The sequence below is a fragment of the Neurospora tetrasperma genome, assembly GCF_000213175.1.
Source record: "Neurospora tetrasperma FGSC 2508 unplaced genomic scaffold NEUTE1scaffold_81, whole genome shotgun sequence".
Taxonomy (NCBI): Eukaryota; Fungi; Ascomycota; class Sordariomycetes; order Sordariales; family Sordariaceae; genus Neurospora; species Neurospora tetrasperma.
This window is the reverse complement of record NW_009799179.1, coordinates 202,154-221,896: the sequence shown is the minus strand read 5'-3', so window position 1 is coordinate 221,896 and position 19,743 is coordinate 202,154. Positions and strand designations below refer to the sequence as shown.

The 19,743-nt window shown below is 51.4% G+C and overlaps 8 protein-coding genes across 8 annotated transcripts; 5 read left to right on the top strand and 3 right to left on the bottom strand.

Moving 5' to 3' along the window:
* Window positions 1–259: 259 nt before the first annotated feature.
* NEUTE1DRAFT_70105 (uncharacterized protein) lies at window positions 260–1,925 on the top strand (the record flags this gene model as incomplete). Its single annotated transcript, XM_009856726.1, has 3 exons — window positions 260–738; window positions 827–1,138; window positions 1,230–1,925. 3 exons carry the CDS (start codon window positions 546–548, stop codon window positions 1,718–1,720), a joined length of 996 nt encoding a protein of 331 aa, XP_009855028.1.
* A 248-nt stretch (window positions 1,926–2,173) lies between these two features.
* On the bottom strand, window positions 2,174–3,359 carry NEUTE1DRAFT_52004 (uncharacterized protein; the record flags this gene model as incomplete). The annotated part of the gene is made up of 3 exons (XM_009856725.1): window positions 2,174–2,256; window positions 2,416–3,040; window positions 3,105–3,359. The coding sequence occupies 3 exons, from the start codon at window positions 3,357–3,359 to the stop codon at window positions 2,174–2,176; spliced, it is 963 nt and encodes a 320-aa protein (XP_009855027.1).
* A 448-nt stretch (window positions 3,360–3,807) lies between these two features.
* Window positions 3,808–6,175, top strand: NEUTE1DRAFT_88779 (uncharacterized protein; the record flags this gene model as incomplete). The annotated part of the gene is made up of 5 exons (XM_009856724.1): window positions 3,808–4,094; window positions 4,195–4,739; window positions 5,609–5,742; window positions 5,998–6,044; window positions 6,117–6,175. The coding sequence occupies 5 exons, from the start codon at window positions 4,025–4,027 to the stop codon at window positions 6,173–6,175; spliced, it is 855 nt and encodes a 284-aa protein (XP_009855026.1).
* Window positions 6,176–7,592: 1,417 nt separating this feature from the next.
* On the top strand, window positions 7,593–8,302 carry NEUTE1DRAFT_132345 (uncharacterized protein; the record flags this gene model as incomplete). Its single annotated transcript, XM_009856723.1, has 1 exon — window positions 7,593–8,302. The coding sequence occupies one exon, from the start codon at window positions 7,934–7,936 to the stop codon at window positions 8,300–8,302; it is 369 nt and encodes a 122-aa protein (XP_009855025.1).
* A 3,372-nt stretch (window positions 8,303–11,674) lies between these two features.
* NEUTE1DRAFT_53067 (uncharacterized protein) lies at window positions 11,675–11,884 on the bottom strand (the record flags this gene model as incomplete). Its single annotated transcript, XM_009856722.1, has 1 exon — window positions 11,675–11,884. One exon carries the CDS (start codon window positions 11,882–11,884, stop codon window positions 11,675–11,677), a length of 210 nt encoding a protein of 69 aa, XP_009855024.1.
* Window positions 11,885–13,317: 1,433 nt separating this feature from the next.
* On the bottom strand, window positions 13,318–14,509 carry NEUTE1DRAFT_113463 (uncharacterized protein; the record flags this gene model as incomplete). Its single annotated transcript, XM_009856721.1, has 6 exons — window positions 13,318–13,546; window positions 13,675–13,824; window positions 13,878–13,897; window positions 13,946–13,957; window positions 14,121–14,180; window positions 14,360–14,509. 6 exons carry the CDS (start codon window positions 14,507–14,509, stop codon window positions 13,318–13,320), a joined length of 621 nt encoding a protein of 206 aa, XP_009855023.1.
* A 1,279-nt stretch (window positions 14,510–15,788) lies between these two features.
* Window positions 15,789–16,785, top strand: NEUTE1DRAFT_149183 (uncharacterized protein; the record flags this gene model as incomplete). The annotated part of the gene is made up of 2 exons (XM_009856720.1): window positions 15,789–15,875; window positions 15,937–16,785. The coding sequence occupies 2 exons, from the start codon at window positions 15,789–15,791 to the stop codon at window positions 16,783–16,785; spliced, it is 936 nt and encodes a 311-aa protein (XP_009855022.1).
* A 2,483-nt stretch (window positions 16,786–19,268) lies between these two features.
* On the top strand, window positions 19,269–19,697 carry NEUTE1DRAFT_52694 (uncharacterized protein; the record flags this gene model as incomplete). The annotated part of the gene is made up of 1 exon (XM_009856719.1): window positions 19,269–19,697. One exon carries the CDS (start codon window positions 19,269–19,271, stop codon window positions 19,695–19,697), a length of 429 nt encoding a protein of 142 aa, XP_009855021.1.
* Window positions 19,698–19,743: the final 46 nt, after the last annotated feature.

Here is a 19,743-nt window from a genome sequence, read left to right as displayed (position 1 = left end):
ACCATCTTTCCGACCAAACTTTGTCTACCTTGTCAGTCATCACACTTTGATCTACGTCGTTCCATTGTTGTACAATACCAGTCTTTAGCTTGCAAGACGAGGAGAGAAAGGAAGCTTCCCCGCACGCTAACTACTGTCTCGCAAAGCTGCTTCCCCCTCTCCAGGAACCGAAAAGAAAACACAACAAACAACAACCCGATCTGCCACTTTCCTTTTGGTCAACGAGACGTTGTCCAACCTCGGAATCAAACCACTACCACAGCTGGGTCGTGCCATCGAATTGACCCTATCGACCCATTTCCACGAGTTTCGCGGTTGCCCCCTTCCCTTGTTTCGCAACAGTCGCATTTCACGGAGCAATACATCTACAAGTATACATACCCCAGGTATACTTGCACGTAACAAATACAACCAACCGTCTACCGAACCCGACTGCCGGTCACTTGTCGCATTCGACCACCACCATCACCACTTACAACCACGACAGTCGAACTCCAACTCTCTCCAGACAACAAACAACATCCTTAGTCAAGTACCCAAACAAGATGCTATCACGACAAGCCCTCCGCGCCCTGCGCCCTCCATGCGGCGTCGTCCGGCCCTTTTCCTCCACTCCCACGATCCTCTCCAAAACCCCCTGTCTAGCCGACATCAAGCCCAACGGAGTCGAAGCCTTCAACGCCAAACAAAAGTTATTCCGCGAACAGTTAGCAGAGCAAAAGCGACAACAGGAAGCCAGTGCGTAATCATCCATGCCTCGTTTCATTCCCCCCCTCCAACTCTTCTTCTTGTTCTTCTCTTTCTGACACTGTGACAAAACAAACAGAAGCAGCCCAGCTCGCCGCCGCCGAAGCCGCCGCCCACGAACCCCCTCGCAAAGCTGGCCCCCTTACGAATCTTATCTACGGCACCAAAGAAGGAAGGGAACTGGATGCCCGTCTTGAAGCGAGTTTCAGCCAGGTGCTAGCGCGCGGCAAGTACGTGCACAGCATCACGTTTGACCAAGTCAAGCCTGAGTGCGTGGACGAGTACGTGGGGTTGGTGGGCGAGTGGTACCCGAAGTGGGCGCAGGATCCGGAGAATCGAGTGCATTTGGTGGGGAGTTGGCGGGGGGAGGTGGGGGATGTTGATACGTTTGGTATGTCCTTTCTTTTCACCCTTTTTTTTTTTTTTTCCCTAACTACCCTTTCCCCAGTATGGTTTATACTAACTAGGAATTGTGTGAAAAGTCCACATCTGGGAATACCAGCGCTACACAGGCCTGCACTCCTCACTCTCCTCACTCAGCTCCCACCCCTCCAACGCCCACTCTTCCTTCTCCAAACGGCTCGCCCCCCTCCTTTCCAAGCGACACACCTCTTTAATGCAAGAATTCTCTTTCTGGCCTACCACACCCCCGCGCCAATTAGGCGGTATTTTCGAGCTGCGCTCCTACACCCTCCACCCGGGTAATTTGTTGGAGTGGGAGACGCACTGGCGGAGAGGACTAAAGGCTAGAAGGGAAGTCATGGAAGGAGTGGGCGCTTGGTTCGTGCAGATTGGGGACCTGAATACGGTGCATCACTTGTGGCAGTTTGCCGATCTCGAAGAACGAAGAAGGCAGAGGGAGGAGAGTTGGGCGATTAAAGGGTGGGCGGAGACGGTGCATAAGACTGTGCCGCTGATTCAGACCATGAAGAGCCGGATTTTGGTGCCCATGCCTTGGAGTCCTGTTGCGTGAGCCCGGGGATTTGGGTCAAGAGAGATTTCGAGGAGATATGCTTGGAATTTGATGAGGGCAGATAATGAAGAGATGGACCAATCACTGGATGTTAATCGGGATCATGTGTAAATGCTGCGTTTTATGTTGTGTGGAGTGTTAGCGAGCTAGGCGAATATTGCAATCAGGTCTGCAATTGATAAACAAATGACAATCGTATTTGTACCCATTCTCGAGAAGCTACCATACTATTGATAAACGAAGCGCCTGCTAAACCCCCATAGACTGTGACTACGAACAACAATGCCGAAAACAACACATGAACCCCTTGGTATAAAATGTCCTATCCAACTCCAACCAATGCGCACAACAACACCAACGACTTGCATAGACACTTTCCATCTCCCCCGTCCCGTCCGACCCGAAACAAGTCTCACTACTCCCCCTCGCGGACAGAAGCAGCCGTCTGGCTTTCTAATCCTCCAGCTCCTCTCCCATGACCGCCGCCAAATTCCTCCTCGCCAAACCCAGCGTGTGTCCCAAAGCCGTCAGTTTCGCTGCAAGAGACAGCAAACTCGGATCAGCACTTTCCACCCGAACCTTTTCCCTCACATATACGTCCACTTCTGGTTGCCCCGTCGCTCCCGTTCCCGCCGCTGTATTCTGCGTAGTAGACCTCGTCGTATTATTGTTGCTGCTATTTGATGGCATCATACTCCCCGGACTTCCTCCAGGACCCGTATGTCCCTCCCCACCACAACAGAAGCCGAACACCCGATCTGCTTCGTCATGCTCCAGTCTCCGTGCGGTACCGATTGCGAACGCGAGCTTGGTGCCGAACCCTACAGGGGCGTCGGCCGCTTCGAGACTTCGTAACCAAAGGACGATGCTACTTTCTTGGATACTTAGATGGAACGATATAGGTGGTATTGATGTCGCTCCAAGACCATGATTTGAGGCGGTGGCGGCTGTTAGGGGAGGATCGAAATGCGAAGAGGCGATGGATCTGGTAGTCCAGGAGGGGTCGGCGGCTGTTACGAGCGGAGGTCCTTTTAGGATGGCGATGGATTCGGAGATGGATTGCGAGAGAAGACGGAGTTGGGAGGACAGAAACGCGGCGGAAGAGAGTTGGGGAGATGATGAGGATGATGATGGTGATCGTGATTTGGCGGACGCGGAATCGGACTCGGTCGGGTACGTGAAGGAGAGTGTCATGGTTAGGAGGTCGAGGGAGTGTGTGAGGAGGGTGTGTAAGGTAACGAGCGGCGCGAGATGGATTGGGTGGTCGGGGTTAATGGTGAGGGTTTGTTGGGGGAGGGTGCGTAGACGGAGGTGAATCGTCTGGTCATGATATTGTTAGTCGAAAGCTGGGGAGGAGGGGAAGAGGCTGGTGATGGTGACTGACTCCTTTGACTATCCGTGTTCCGACCCGTGTTATGTGTCCCTTGACAATCTCGTTCCGTGGTGTGCTGAGTACCAAGGTGCTGCCCGGGTCTATGGGGGCAAGCAAGGCATAGCAGTCTTCGAGACCATGTTTGACGTTGGTGAGGGTTTCGCGGAGATCTTGGACAAGCCAGTCGAGTTCGCGCTTCTGTCGAGGGGGCGGGCGCACAAATGGCGAATCAATTAGCTCCCAGCCTTCACAGATGTCTACAGCCATGGTATCGCAAGAAGATGGATGCTTACTTGGGATGTCTCGACGGCGGCTTTAAGCTGATCGGGCGCAATAGGTGGCCAGATCTCGACAGACATGGTTGGTGATAGTCGGGCAGGGTATTATTGGTAATTCGTGTTGTTGATTCAGGCATCCATCATCTGGCTGGTATAATCGGATGGTCAGCGTGTCGTGGCCAGAAGGATATTTGAATGATAAGATGCTGCCTATTCGGTTGTTTTCGTTGCTGGACAAGTTGAAGACGATGACGGATACTTGGTGTGCATGGAGCCAAGTGGGGGAGCTTCGCGGCCGCAAAAGCAGGCTAAACTGCATACAGTAGGCGGTGAAGCGGTAGGAGAATCTGGGGTTGCAAGCGACCCCACTCTCTTGAATCTTGACGGTTTCTTGATTTGGCATTTGTCCATCGCAACAACCCGTTTGGCCATCTTGTTTGCCATCAATCTTGACGACAACGCCTATTCATCCATTTCGCAGACTCATCAGTTCAAAGACTACGTACCGTGGATCAGTTTCAGGACTTTTGTTGAAATATTAGCGATTCGAACATAAAAAGATAGTCGGCGCAACAACCCCAGGCAACTTTCTGTTCTCAACTCTTCGACTCTTGATTCGTGTCGCACGCAGTCTCTTCAGGCCAGTCAGCTACAATGGAGGCATCAACAACACCCAAACCGCTGCCTAACCGGCCAGACCAAAAGATGCCTCCTCTCCCCAAAGGTACGCGTGTCCTCGTCCCTTTGCCCCATCTCCTTACCTTCTCTGCGGCTCTTCAATGACTCTAGACCAGAGCACTAACTCATCCTCTTATGATCCTCAGGCTCCCGCATCCAAAAACGTCCTCTGCCCGCCCCCCTCTCCCACCGCCTCTCCTCCTCCAATACCTCCCGCTCCTCCACAATACCCACCGACATCGACGGCTACCGCCCTCCACCGCGCGCTCCCCACACGCTCATTATAAAAGTCACATCCAACGCCCCATTCATGTCGCTCGTCAAACGCGTGCGCAAAGGATTGGAGTCGCGATCGTCCCTGTCGCGACAACAGTCTACCAAGGGTTTACCCCTAACGGCGAGGATAGCTGCTCTGGATACCACTAGTGGAGGCAGTAAAGAGGGAGGAAGCGGGAATGGGTTGGGGCCGGTGGAAGACGCGCTGGATGATGTGGTTTTGGTGGCGACGGGGAGGGCGATTCAGAAAGCGGTGGAGGTGGGGTGTTTCTTTACGAGGGAACGGGATCTGATGGTGTTGTTGAGGACGAGGACGGTGAGGGGGGTGGATGATATTGTTAGGGTAGAAGAAGAAGATGGTGGTGGGGAGGATGGGAGTGAGAAAGAGGAGGGGAGCGGGGCGAGGGTGAGAGCTGTCAGTTGTGTTGAAGTGGGGGTTCGGTGGCGGGCGACCTGATGAAGAGAAGGAATTGGACGTGAAGCGGGAGAAGGGGACCTTAGGAGGTCAGGAAGACATATCCGCGGAGTTTGGGTTTGGGTTCTACTACAAAGGTTATCCAACATAATTGGGATATGGAGTTATGGGTTTACAGCATTGGCTGCGGTGTATTGGGTTCTGAAGAGGATGAAGATCGATTGCCGCCCAATTTATGATACAGCTTGTTGGGATGGCATGGTCCCAGCAATGGATGATACCACGGAGTATTCAGTAAAGCTACATATCTTTGCCTTACCTATCAACAATTCATTGACGATTTGTTACAAGGCGTTTGGTTGCTCACACCCAAGAACGGCATAATCCGTTCATCACCACGCCTTTCGGTCTTAGCGAGGTCAATATAGAACTACTAAGCGCTGACACCTTGGACGGGGCAGGTACCCTAGGGATTCTTACACTACACTTACCAAGCTTCTCGCATAGGTAGCGAACCGAATCAGATCGCTTCTCGTCGACAAATCGTAGCGACCGTTGGTTTCACCTAGGTACCTATCATGTTCGGCTCTTTCCGGTCTCTGTTTCAGGCCCGAAATTTGTCTTCACCGCGATGGAGTTGCGGTTTCGGGCGTTTTGCGGATAGGACCACTGCAAGCTATGAACCGGGGGTAGCTATAATCAACAAGGGCTTCGGGATCGTGGTCGTGGCTTTGTTTCGCGAGAAAGAACGAAGCCTTGCTGGCCAACAGTAAGCGTTTTTGTTGATGATTCCATCCTACGGAACGCTGCATGTAGGTTCAGTTTCTTCCATACGATTTGTGGCTGATGATGATGGTCTAAACATGCAGCTGTCCGTCCGCATGGGGACTGAAAGACTGTCGGATCATGTTTTCACTGGAAGCTCCGTCGCGATGCTACAGCCGACGGACATGCCCTGCCTGGTCCCAGCTTTGTATCACAAAAACCACAGGACTCGAGTGTTGTACAGACAGGGCACGAAGGAAGAAAGGAGAAAGGAGTATGCATGTCTCCACGGTTTCGGACTTAGGTTTGTAACCAACGATTGTCATCCAGCCTTAGGTAATTGCCTCATGGTTCCTGTTGGCACGTCAAACATGATGCAAGCCAATTGAGGCGAGCGTACCCGATCAACTGTTTTTTTTTTTTTTTTTTTTTTCACTCATTTCCCCTTTTCTTACATCTGCCGCTCACCGCAAGATATCTCCCCACGATCTAGATGGAGTTCGCAATGTAATCGGGATGGGGGTCTGGCTGACTGTGTGAGTGATCAACATGACGGATGCCCAAACAAGCTTTTTTTTCCCATCTGGATGTACACAATTGTCAGTCAACAAGGGTTGTCTGAACCAATCTCACAGGGTGGATTTTCAGAGGATGTGTCGGGAATGCGTTGAGGGATGATCAGATGTGTGGTGCAGTGGTGGATGATAGTTCCGGGGAAGATGGAAAGAAAGCAAGGGTTCATCCCAAACGGTCGCAAGATGGTCGGCGATGTGAGTAGGTAACGATGATGAGCAGGAGATCTTTCCTTTTGACAAGAGCGGCTCTTCACCGTCCAAACTCAATTTGAGAGGTGGAATTGCGCAATGGGGGGGACATGCATGGGGTTTGTCTCCCGAAAGGAAAGCTGGAAACGGTTTAGCGCCAGGTACCATCGTCTCTCTCCGTCAGTTTCCCGACTTTTTCTTACCTCATCCTTTCCATTGAACCAATGAGAATTCGCCCGGACGGGCAACACACGCCCGACAGCAACGAAGCGAAGCGAACCTGGAAGCGATTCCGATTCCCACGCCGCATCATGCCGCCCGTCCAGAGAAAACTGAACCCACGCAACAAATCACCGACGGGAACTCCCTGCCGCCGACCAAATTACGCAAATTACACTTGTGGTGCCCTGGCACGTGCCTGGGTGCTGGAGGCGGAAAGATTCCCCCCCCCCAAACCACCCACCTACTCACGCCACCGACGTCGTCACCAGTGGATTTTGCGGTTCTGTCGGTGATTATTCGCTGGGCCTTGATGCCGTTGGATCATGGTGTCGTAAGGTGGGATCAACGTTAAGCACAAACATGGAAACATCAAGTTTGTGGTCGCCGAAATGCCCCAAGTTGGCAAATGGGAACCACAACTGAATGTCAACAATGAGAAGAAACTGAACAATGCCGCCCATTGCACGGCCACATCTGCCGCATTCCTCCTTTCGCGTAAACCACAAAGCGCAAATAGTGGCATCCCGCCGGCATCGTATGTTTCAATAGATTGTGGTGTAGGCCCGAAACCGGGCAAGTGGCCCGAAACCGCCCTTGCCCACGGACCATGTTCGTCTCAGAAAAACCAACAAGATCAGAAAATTCTGGGGAAACAAGAGCGTGAAAAGGCGGCAAACGAACAACGCAATTTCCTGTATCCTTTCCCCCTTGGAAATGAGGTGCCTGATACCTCCGGCGCGAGGTGTCTTTTGCAACGTCTTGGCCCGTGAGGGGGCCTGTCTTGGTGGTACTCGGTACCTGGCGAGAACAGACCGTCTGTTGGGCTCGGACCAATCAGACATAGCGGTTCCTGCATTGATGGTCATGACCTTCCCTTTGTGGCTGCCCAAAAGGGCCCGGTACCTTGGCGTCAACAAAGGGCAATTTCGCAACAACGCGCGCCATTCCCATACCGGCACCTGGTCGTCGCCTAGTTGACCGAACCCCAGACTCGGCATGGATCCAGACAATTTCTTTTTCTCCTCTTGAACCCATGCTTGCCCGCCCCCTCCATCTTCCCTTTTTCCTCTTTCCACTTTCTTACATGTACTTTATCTGCTCACCCACAGGCTTCGTTGGCAAAGTCCTACTTCTTCAAGAGCAAATCAAAATATCTCTCCGCCATTTGAAGACTACATTTGGAGTGTTCAGGCCAGTCATTCTTTAACATCACCACCACCACCACATTTACGAGTCACGAATCATCATCGTGTCGTAGTCGTCAACCCCGTCGCAAACAACATCTCACCGATACTTTCATACACACACCTTACGTTGTAAACATACCGACACGCGCGCAAAAGGGAACTATCAAAAGACGAGCTTTGACAGCATCAATTGCAACGAGCAAGGAAAAAAAGGCAGAAAGACGGAATTGATCTTCAGGAACCAAAATCCGACAAAATGCAGTTCACCACCTCCATCCTCGCGGTCCTCGCCGCCCTCCCACTCATGGTCTCGGCCGACCTGTCCACCACCACCATGACCAGCACCGCCACCCTTACCAAGACGGTCACCTTGACGCACCCCCAGGTGACCACCATCACCTCGATCCGCGGCAACAGCACCGTCGTCATTGCCACTACCAACACGCACTTCTCGGTGCCCACGCTGTCGCCCGTCATCGCCATCACCACCAGTTCTGATGCCCCAGTCGCCACCGCGAGCGTGGCGCCTACCCAATCGACCAACGGCGCTGTCGGTGGCATGGGTGGTCTATCGCACGCTGCTGTTGCCATGGTGGCCGGTGCGGTTGCTGCCGTGATGCTTTAAAATGGCGGTCACTTGACTAGGGGAGGAGAGGAGGAAGCTTCTTCAAGTTCCGTCGGCCGCATTGTTGCTGACGGATGAAGCACATTGCCACACCACATCGCTGCCACAAACACCCTCAAGCTCTTTGATGCGAAACCTCACCTCGGCTCTTTTCCATCGTTTTTGGCATGCTTTCTGGCGTGAGGAACATGCAACGCCGCATCATCTCCCGACTCTGGCGCACGTCGTCGGAGTCCATCACCACACAAACCAACTTTTTGGTCTTCACAAGCACACCAATGTTCATATTTTCACCTTCACACGTTAGAGTTAGGGCTGCTCCTCTGATCAGAGAAGAGCCCACTTACAACTCTACTGGCTACAAGCTTTTGCACATTTTTAATACTTTCATTCGTTCATTCCAGCACAAAGAAAAACAAAAAAGAAAAAAAGAAGAAGAAGAAGAAAACCCACCAGACCACACATTTTCCTTTGTCGCAAGTTCCCTATGTCAAGTCCCCCCGGTTGTCCTCCCTTTCTCCCGAAACAAAACCCCTTTTATATTTACAAACTTTTTTTTTTCACCGCTTGCGGTTAACGAACACGTACGAACCCATGCAACGACCAAATACTACTTGGATACCCCTTCTTGTTTCATGCATATTGCATTTTTCACTACGACGCTGCCGGTGTTTAGGGCCGGCGCCCCTCCATTTGACTTCACTTCACATTGACGGGGAAAGGGGACACACACACACATGGACACAAACATACAGACAGGGACTTGCGCGCGGAATGGTCTTTTTCTTCTTCTTCTTCTTGACGTTTTTCTTTTTTTGCTGGCTGGACTTTCTCGGGGCACTTGTGCCCATTAATCCTCTTCACCTTTTCGATTGCCGGTCCATCGTGGCGGCAAACTCTGGCGCTTCTGCCGTGAGATTTGATACCCAACGATTTTTCTTCTTCTTTTGATGGTGTTTTTGAGTTGTCGGGGAGAGCAAGTTTTTGTCTTGGATACACGTTGTTGATGAGTATGGAATGAATATGATTTATTACCCAGAGAAGAGCGGATAATGGGGATACCCAAGAGGCTGACGGGCGGACGGAGAGAGGAAAGGGGATTCTTCAAAGCTTGAAAGGAGGAATTGCTTTTTTGGAGAAGCGGAGGGGGAGGTTTTATGAGAAAGGAGGACTGTAGCAGGATATATTTACGCGCGCGCGCATGGTCTACTGGCGATTGACGAAAAAAAAACAGGCTTGCTTGCTGGGTTGATATATACCCCCACTCCCCCGAATCTGAATCTTTCTTCCCCCTCCTCCAAGTCTATTTTTATGTTCTTGCTTTTGGTGGCTCGTGTTGGTGATGCCTGCTGCTTCTCTCGGTTGCAGCACTCGATTTGTGGTTGTGCATTTTTTGACAAACGAGAGTAGCCATGAGGTCATCCGGGCACCAAAGGGTGCGGAATGAAATGAGGGCAAATTTGGGAATGTTTGCCTTCACTACTACACTGCTGCTGTTGCTGTGCAATTTCCCCCCCAAAATCTCACCCAAATCTCCCATATCTCCCGAGGCTCCCCTCGCTAAGAATGCCAAGTGGGACCACGCAATGTCACCGATAGCATTGTCTGATATCGACGCTCACAAAACGGCTTTTACTGCCTTGACAAGAGTCTCTTACAAACAAGATGGGCAGGTAGATAACAACAATGCGCGAGTGAGCGGGCCGAGGCATTGTCGGTTCTTTTAAAGGGAGTGAACAAAGTTTTCAGAATCTTTGGAAAAAGAGCAAGTCCATTGTTTTTCCAAAGGCACCCTACCTACTTTAAAGGCTGGCGCTTTAAGTGAGAGGTACCAAAAAGGCAGCGGAAAGGTCGGTCCGTAAAGGTGTAGTGTTAGTAGTGTAGTGTAGTGAAGTGAAGTGTAAAATGACAATTAGACTGGAACTCCCAGAATTGCTTTTGATCTGCATGATTATCGGTGCAGTTGAGGTAAGCAACAGGGAAAAGGCTTGTTTTTTCTTTTTCTGGTGGAAGGTGGGTGGTGATCGGCTGTTGCAGATCGACAGGTACGGTTCAGTTGGTCGCTCACAGAAAGGATCGAGCGGGAGTTACCGTCTTGCGCTGTGTGGCTGCTGAAAAAGGAAGTGGTGCAGCGGGATGTACCGGTACTTTACAGCGGTTGTGGGCACTGTTAGAGGATTTGGGAAGATCCGGATGCCCTGGTGGAAAATTGGGGGAGAGGATGGTGGAAGGCGGCTGCAGGTGCAAGAGCTGCAGTGGTGATCTGGGGGAGGCGCAGTGCTTGCATTGCCCGCCCGCGCTGTAGGGCAGAGGAGAACTGGCAGCGGCAGTCTGGTCTTCGTCTGTTAGCAGGCACTAATATTGCAAGATGAAAACAGCGTCTACATCGGTTAGTGAAAGATTTGGGACTAACAAGGCAGTACATCTACACAGAATACTCTTCTGCCCGGAACAAAGGAACCTGAAAGTCAAAATCAACCTCTCAACAAATTCTTCCAACATTTGACCGACTCCAACCGAGATTGGATCAACATCTTTGAGAGACGGCGACTGTAAACCGCTTGGTCTATGACGTTCAAGTGTATTTTGTTCCGCGTCGCGAGGTCATGACCCTACGATTTTCCCGCGCATGAAGCAAGTACAATGGGGGACCTGGTGAACTTGTGATGATGAAACCAGGAAAGTGTTTCGAGGGCCGAAATCGGCTTTGTTTCTCTGTGGCTACGACTACTACTTCCCCGCCGAGGAGCGATCGAGCCAAATGCACAAAATCAAGAGACGACGGATGGAAGCGTACACAGTGATCATGGGAGAGACTCGAGAACAAGCAAAGCACAACAAAACAAAAACAAAACAAAAACAAAGCAGCATTCCAAGGGAGCTTCGGGAGGAATGAGACAAGACCTGGAAGACAGGCACTTGGCGCTGCATAGACGTTGAGCGTTGGGATGTTTAGACGTTGAGCGTTGAGATGTTTGAGATGTTGGGACGTTGGGAGAAGCGAACAATGGACGCGTGTCTGAGACATACTTGCCGCTGCTGCAGTACAACGGGAAGTAGTGAAGTCAAGTGGAAGTCTTTCATTTCTCTCTCTCTTTAAACTCAATCTTGCGTCAATTGCTCAGCCGGAGTCAAACCCTTTTGTCCCAACATCAACCCCCCACTTCCCACTTCCACCAGTTCCATTTCACACCATCACTTCCCGTTACTTTCTTGCTCTTGCTTGTCTTCTAAATCTTCCGTCTCTTTTCCTCTTATACCACAAACACAATCCCTCCTGATACCACACTGATCCTTCTCATTCATTCCATCTTCCCCATTTATCTTTCATTGTTCCCTCCATTATCTCCGTGGTCTATATCGCCGACCGTCCTACTCCCTCTTCATTCCAGGGCACGAAATATCAGAAGTCTCGCAACCACCTTCCTGCTCTTGCTCACGGGTAGGCTTCGGCGGGGGCTTGACAGGCCCAATGGGCTTGGGATAGCCGCGCGAGCCGTCGTTCGGGGCGTGGGTGGTGTCGTCAACGTTATTGTTGGAGTCGACGATGCGGTCGTTGTTGTGGTGGGTGGTGGCGGGCATTGTGGCTGTTGTTGATTAACGTTCAAAGAGGTATTGGGATTGCTGCTTGCGGGAATGCTTGGGGGGATGCTTGGAGATGGTATTGGTTTTGGTAGGGCACGTTGTAATGGGAGATGCAATGGTAGTCTGGATGCGTGGGGGTGTCAAAGTGGAAGTGATGAGTGGATGGTGAAGACTGTTCGATTGGAGTTGGGAGGGTGGGAAGGGAGGCTATATACTCGAGTGAGTAACGTTGGACTTCCTCTTTGCGTGCTTCTAGTGCGCGTTGAGGATGTCATAATGTTGGAAGAGTTGAGGGTTGAACCAACGAACGGATGGGCGGGATGGGATCAGAGATCAGTTGTTGATGTTTTCGGTGTTGTTGCGGCAGGAGCAGGTTTGCTAGCGCCAAGTGGCCTCGACCTCGACCATCCCTTCAGTGAAAATCTCTCGATGGGAATCATGTTTCGCAGTTTCAGGGGACCTCCGGTTGCTAGTGGCATCACGTCATGACGCCCTCGAGGTGCCATCAGATCTCAAATTATCAGAACTAATGGCACTTACTCGCGCAGATATGAACAATAAACGAGCGGGGGCAAACGACGTCGGCGTTTGATGCAGTTGGGTTGTTGGTGGGAAGGTGATATCAAGGCTTCGACGCCAATTTACCGCGCGCTCGTCGTCTCGTCGCTTGATACATTCTTCGCTCACGGCTCTGAGCAACAACCAGAGCCAACGCATGGTACTTCTTTCTCTCGTTTTACCTTGCCTCGGTCCAATCATCCACCAGTTTCTGGATACACCCAACATGATGTCAAAGCATGCACCAACACCTCGTCTAAGTAGGGCATGGCGCTAAATGGAAACATGCACGCGAGTTGGATGAAGAAAGCCGTTACGGCGAAGAAAGCAGTCTTCGATACGCTTGATTCGTCACTACCCTGTCTACTTCTACTAACCGAACTAGGTTGGTCATTCCGTTGTCACGAACCATGTGCCTGAGTGACTCGAGTGAGGTGTCTGCTTTGAAGTCCTAAGCAACGGCAATTACTGGAGTCTCATAAGCACCAGAGTCAATTTCCTAGGCCGTACATGCATCACGTATCAGGAAAACATAGATAGCTAACATGACACAAGCCAAAGTGTTTGAGGATCAACAAGCCTCATATTCCTGTCTTGTTTGCGGCTATTCCTTCTTGTTTCTTGTTTGTTGGTCTCCAATCCGTTCGAGCGACCTTCCACACTTACCTCCAGCTTTCAAGTTTTTACCAAATCTTCTTCTTAAGTTTCCTTTCTCTCCATCATCGTATCTCTCTCTCTGGCCATCCGGCCACAAATAACCATCACCTTCCATCTTTCCTTCAACATACAAGAAAACTTCGGCACCGACAACATCACTGCGGACTCGTGCACCCCTAGGAACTCCCACCAGTGGCCCCCGCACTACTAACACTCTATGACCTGTCCGTGCCGGAAGATACCGCAGTAGTAGACGGGGAAGGGTGCTGGACCGTGGTTGTCGAGCTACTGGAGCCGTAACCACCGCCGGTAGTACCGGTTGTGCCGCCAGTGTTACCACCGGTTCCAGAGCTGGTTCCAGAGCCGGAGCCGGTATTGGAAGTTGAACCCGTCCCGGAGCCAGAGCCGGAGGAAGAGGAGCGGGTACCGCAGCAGGAGAAGTAGCTGGACATGTTTGCAGGTTGTGGGTTATGGATACGATAGTGGGTAGGTTGTAAATTTGTGCTGTTCGAGGTGATGAGAGAACCAGACGAGGTATGGATGCTCGTGAACGAGTTGGTTCTATACCTCACACTCGACAAGTGTCCAGTTGTTCACGCATGAGTTGCGGCTCAGGGTGAATCACGGTGGAGCTGTGTGAGGCACGAAACAGGGAGCCCTTATTGTCACGCGAAGTCTGGGTGCATGTGCTCTCCGGTCTGGTGACGGGAGATTTGCCAGCACTAATGATTGAAGAGATGACTCGGTCATTATCAACATGGCCTTTCTGACGCACCTGAAGCTTTCAACACACCTCTAGCGGACAAATTGGTCACTGTCATCCTCGATGCTTCAAAGACTTACAGTGTCCAGATGCTAAAACCAACATCTTGCTCTTCAAGAACATCAAAACGGACCGACCAGATGTTCACCACAAGAATCGCAAGTCAAGGACATGCATCCGAAAACCCAAGATCAGACTGTTACAAGCAATTGTCTTGACGCCTTGATGCCAACACTTAACTAGGCGCCAACATACCGCACCTCTAGTCTCAACTGCCTCGACCACGAACAACTCAATGAACAACTCACGCTCACACTACGTTCCTTCATGATTCTAGTCTACATGGTTTGCAACCAACATCAATCTACGCGATGAAGCCGTATACATCATGTAACAACTTAGGTACCTTACCTCTATCTAGTACTAGAACCACAAGAACTTCCACCCGCGGTACTACCTCCAGCTGAACCTCCGCTAGTACTCGACCCGCCCACAGTTGTGTTCCCACCACTTCCGACACCAGGAGAGACCGTGACGACGCCCTGAGATGAGCTACTGTTGCCAAAATTGGTGCTGGAGCCGCTGCCGCGGGTGGTTGAGCAGTAGCTGCCACCGAGGGATGTGTTTGTGTCAGAGCAGCTCATTGTGATGGGTATGGCAGAATGTGTTGCTCAAGGGTCTCTACTGGCTGGGTAAATTTAGATGAACAAGGCGAAAGCGTTGATGATGAACATATAGCAGGGGTTGAGGGCATAAAGCCAGACCTTTGAGTTCAAATCTTTCGAGATCGGTGTTAATCCGTTAGCAACACAGCTATATCGAGACCCTCAGGGCACCGTCAAGTTGGTGGTTTCAGAGTTGGAGTCGCCAACGACACCGAAAAGAATTCACACAAATGAAAACCGGAACGCCAATTTCCCCTTTAGAAGAGCAATCCAATGTTCGATGCTTCTAGAGGCACAATGGTCCAGACCAATGGAAACTCTGCATGATGCATCACAAAGACCTCTCACCAAGAACGTGACACCGACACAACAGAGCGATGCTTGCATTCTGCAACCACTGTCGAACATAGCGACTAGCCGTTAACGGACTGATAATTCCGCATTGCAGAGATTGAGTGCATGTCTCACATCCCACGTTCCTTGTCACAATCTTCCTCGGCTACCTCTATAACACTGTGGCTTTGCTTGTACGGTACCTGAACAGGGGTAAGTAAACAAACGCGGTTCAGCCGCTTCAGCTGATAGACAATCACACAGCCGGATTGGGCATATCAAATCTCCATCCGTCACGGTGTCGAAATCAACATAAACATTCTTCAACCAAAATCGTTCTGGAACAGAAACGGCGGATATGTGCGAGTCATTGTAACAGCGATAAGACATTCCGACGCTGTCGGCAATTTGACGCGCATTGTGATCACTGCAAGGGCTACCTACCGGTGGTGTAACTCGAGCGGCGTCTCGAACATGAGCTTGAATGCTTAAACCGACGTGAGGATTACACCGCATCCCCGAGACAAGAGTTCAGCCTCTTTTTGGTCTTTCGGTAATAAGTGTGTGGGTTCGCCGGATGCAAAAATGACCAAATCCGTTGAGCTAGTGGCTGGGATTTGAGCTAGTCGGCGATCCTAACGTGCTAGTGCCTGACAATATCCAGAATCGGGCTCGGATCGGCACGTCTTCATCTCCACCACATCGGTGAACATCCGGATCAGCGGATCTAGTGGAGATATGGGGTTTTCAGCTTCTTTGCTTCAGTCGTTCTGAGCGTCCACCGCTACAATTCTTGAAGGTCATGCTTGATTCTATATTTCCCTCAACACCGATAACGATGAGCTACAGAAACGATTAAAGTCTCAAGACTTTGTCCACTTCCTCCAGTCCGTCGGAGTGTGCGACACTCAACGAAACGGCAAAGATGTATCTCCCATTGCTATTGCTGTTCAGTGTACTTTGTCAGGTGACACTTGCAAGGACCCCCACAAATCCATTGCTCTGGTCCAGGGTGAGTTATTACACTTCTCCCAACCAAAGAGATGTACCTGAAACTGACACAGCGACACCAGCAACCATGTTCCATCATCGACATGCCTTACCACTCCGGCATGCGCGGCCGCAACGGCATCTACTGGGGGTGGAATCCCGACGTCGAGAACGGCGATAACATCACCATGATCAATCGGGCCACCGGCCACCAGGCCACCACGGTCTCCTACTTTTCGCAAATCAACTCTCCCTCCGGCTTCGACGGGCACCAACTCCTGCGCCACCTCGACGAGGTCAAGGGCACCGGCGCCGCCCTCATCGCCTCCGTCATGCCCAACGGCCTCTCCTTCAACGAAGTCACCCCTGCCATCGCGGCCGACATCGCCAACGTCGTCCGCCAATTCACCGACCAAGGCGTCGAAGTCTGGCTGCGCTTCGCGCACGAGATGAACTGGTACGTTCGCCCGGGTACGTACCGCGGCAACTCGACGCAGTTCGTCAAAGCGTGGCGAACCGTTTACGCGGCAGTCAAGGACATTGAAGGGTGCATGATGTTCTGGTGCCCCAACAACGCCAAGACCATGGATCTGTACGAGGAGTGGTGGCCGGGACCGGAGTACGTCGACATAGTTGGTATGGACATCTATGCGAGCAAGACGACGGCCAACTTCCGCAACATCTATGGCGGGTTCTACGAGGCGTATGCGAAAAAGTATAATAAACACTTTGTTATTCCCGAGACGGCGACGAAGCCGGATGATGTGGCGTTGAAACAGAGCTGGTTGAAGGCGTTGGCGAGTGATGATTTGAGTGCGTATCCGTGCTTGAAGAGTATCAGCTGGTTTGAGCTGCGGAAGAGCTTCGACTATAGGGTGGTGATGGGGCAGGGAAACGAGGCGGTGCAGGAGTCTCTGAAGAATTTCCGATGACAACCAGGGGCGGCGGGAGTTTCAAATTCGTCAGGAAGATCAAAAGCCTGGATAGCCGGTGCCGTCGCCGGTCCCGTCGTGGCTTTTTTAGCCATTGGCGCCATAGCCTTTTGGTGGAAGCGAAGGAGAGCCAAGAGGCGTGTTGAGGCCTCTGATAATCCGACCCAAGACTGAGGTCTTACCTCTAGCTGCCGTCGCCGTGTTCCCCTAGACCGACTCCGGGCTATTCTCGGGAGAAAGAACTTTGGAGCTGCGGTCGCCATCGCTGTTTCTGAGGTCGAGTGATGGGGGTGGCAGGTATTGTGTATGAAGGGGGATTAGGAGGATAGCAGGAAATGGCGAGGGTTTGAGCGAGGAGGCCGCGGATGACGAGAGGAGAAAGAGACGAAAGCTGGTCAATTTTTGTATAGAGGTGGTTACCTACCTCTAATTAGGATGTGGCGGTCGATGACAAGAGAATACCACGGCTTGGGATACAGGAATCTCGAAGGCTCAGGCTAACGGATAGTCGTATAGCATCATGGTTATCGTGCCTGGACGACAGCACCTTTCACGTCAGTAGCACCTTTGCTACATGCATGATTTTTGGTGATGTCTGGTTTAACTCTGACAATGTGACTGCTTGCTCGTGGATCACACAATACATGGGAAATGGGAGATCACATATATGGTATGTCCAAGTCCAAAGCCTTCACCCCCAGTCATATCTGCAGTACCGACTGGGTACCTACCTAGAGGTCCCTAATAGATACCTAGAGGAACCTTACCTCGACCAAATCGGACTGGGCCTGCAACGACGCAAAGTGACTAACATCAATCCCATCTCCCAGCACAGGATGGAACGCTTACTGCCTCACCACAACCATCTACGAAAGCTATCCCTCAGCAACCAACAGTTGGATCAGTTACGGGTGCTCAGACGTCACTGGCGATCGCCATTTTACACTTTACCGCAACTTGGATATCCCAATGGCTTCCACGACAACGACTTCCTTCGCTCAACATGGTACCTCTAGCGACGGCCCAGCAAAAACAGCAAGCCCCGGATTATCCATCTCCGGGGTAGCATCACAACCGACTGATAACTCCAACTCCACGAAATCATCATCTCCAGGTTCCAAAGCGTGGATAGCAGCCGCCGCCGGCGGTCCCGTCGTAGGCCTTTTAGTTATCGGCGTCCTGATTTTCTGGTGGAAACAAAAAAAAGCCAAGAAGCATATTGAGGCATCTGATGTCTCAACTGAGTACAACCATGAAGCTCCAGTGCAATCTCGCAAGTCCGACGAAGTTTCTGAACTGCCGTGGCCGTGGTCAGCCACCTCTAGGCCTGTAGTTGAGTTACCATCAGAAGAAAAAGCTGTGGAGTTGCGATCACCGTCACCTCTTTTTGAGGTCGAGTGAGGTGAAGTTGGAGATGACTGGATTGTCTGACCCAATATCATGAGACTTTATCCAGTGCGGTCTTTAAGTCTGGTGAGGTTTACTGCCGCCCACATACACATGGTCTTCTATTTGTAGACTATGGTGTCTGAGGTACCGCTCAGGGGCACGGGAATGTCAAGTCTCCGAGTGCCATGTCTCAATGGGACTGAAATGCGGTGGCACGGTCGCTGGAGATGGAGTCAGTTGTTGAGGTTGAGAGATGGGGGTTGCAGGTTACCAATTAACATTTAAGGAAAAACAGAGGGAAGTTGTGGAAGGTTGACCTTTTGCGTTAATGTTCAGTTGGAAAGCAAGGAGCGCCGTCAAGAGCCCAGAGCAGGGGGAAATGATACCGGTGGATAGGTACGAATCCTTCTTTTCTCCGATATAATGTCTCATGTGCGCTGGACGAAAGAATCGTTGAATCCACAACCCAACGGAAGAAAGGAGGTAGACCGAGAACCTCCAGGATATAGTGACACAATTCAATCAAAGCAAAGAAGTCTTGACTCCGGTTTCCGTTCTTTCCCACCGTGTGCTTCGAAGCTTTCCCCTTCCATCACCCAAATGCGCTGGCATCCCGCCTGAAACAAGTCCGTCCTACGTTCCACGCAACGGTTGACATGGTTTGGGCAACGCGAGTACGACCCTACCATGGCGGAGATTCGAGTCTTCGAGAAAGTCTTGCGACACTTGTCCAACCGCTACCCGTCTGTCCCAGAGTGGCCGCTGTCTGTGGACCACCCAAAATGGCCTGTTTATTGTCCCATAGGTTCCAAAGGCGTTCTATATAGGAGCAAGATCCCATCAGTCAGGAAAATGTCCGTAAATAGGGGCGCGCTGAAATGGGCTCTGATTCATGAACTGATAATCATTGCCTTCACCAGTGATGAGATCGATCTGAGAACTCCCGGTATAGGTACGTTAGCGTCATCCATGATTGCTGGACTGGAGGTTTGACTCTAACAATGGAGCTGAAGAAAAGCAACCGCATCTCCATAGGGGAAAAAAGTCAACAACAAAAAAACAACAAACCAACAAATCAAAAGCCTCCATCTCCAATGAGCAACAGCTCGTGGAACATCGGCGAAGTGATCGCGCTCAGTCTGGGCGTAGTCCTCATCTTCGCCCTCTGCTTCGGCTTCAGGATATGGTGGGGAAGGAGAAGGGACAAGGGGAGAAAGCAACAAGGAAGGGATGGTGTTGATGTCGAGGCCCTCCATGGTGAGATTTCACATGATGCTAGGAGCGAGGGACGTGACGACCGCCCAACAGTCGTCGAACTGGTCCCAGTCGATTCGAACGATGGTGGTCAAAGCCACGCGCAAGGAGGAGGTGACAGTGAAGGACAACAAGGAGGCGGGCATGCTGGAGGACATGTCGGAGGAGGACATGGAGAAAGTGGGCAGGGTAATGGTGGTCGTGGTGGTGATAACGGAGGAGGAGGAGGAGGAGGAGGAGGTAACGGCGGCGCAGGAGGTACAAGTTAGGTAGAGTAGGCTTGGAAGCTACCTATGCGGTGCAATCAGTCAAGAG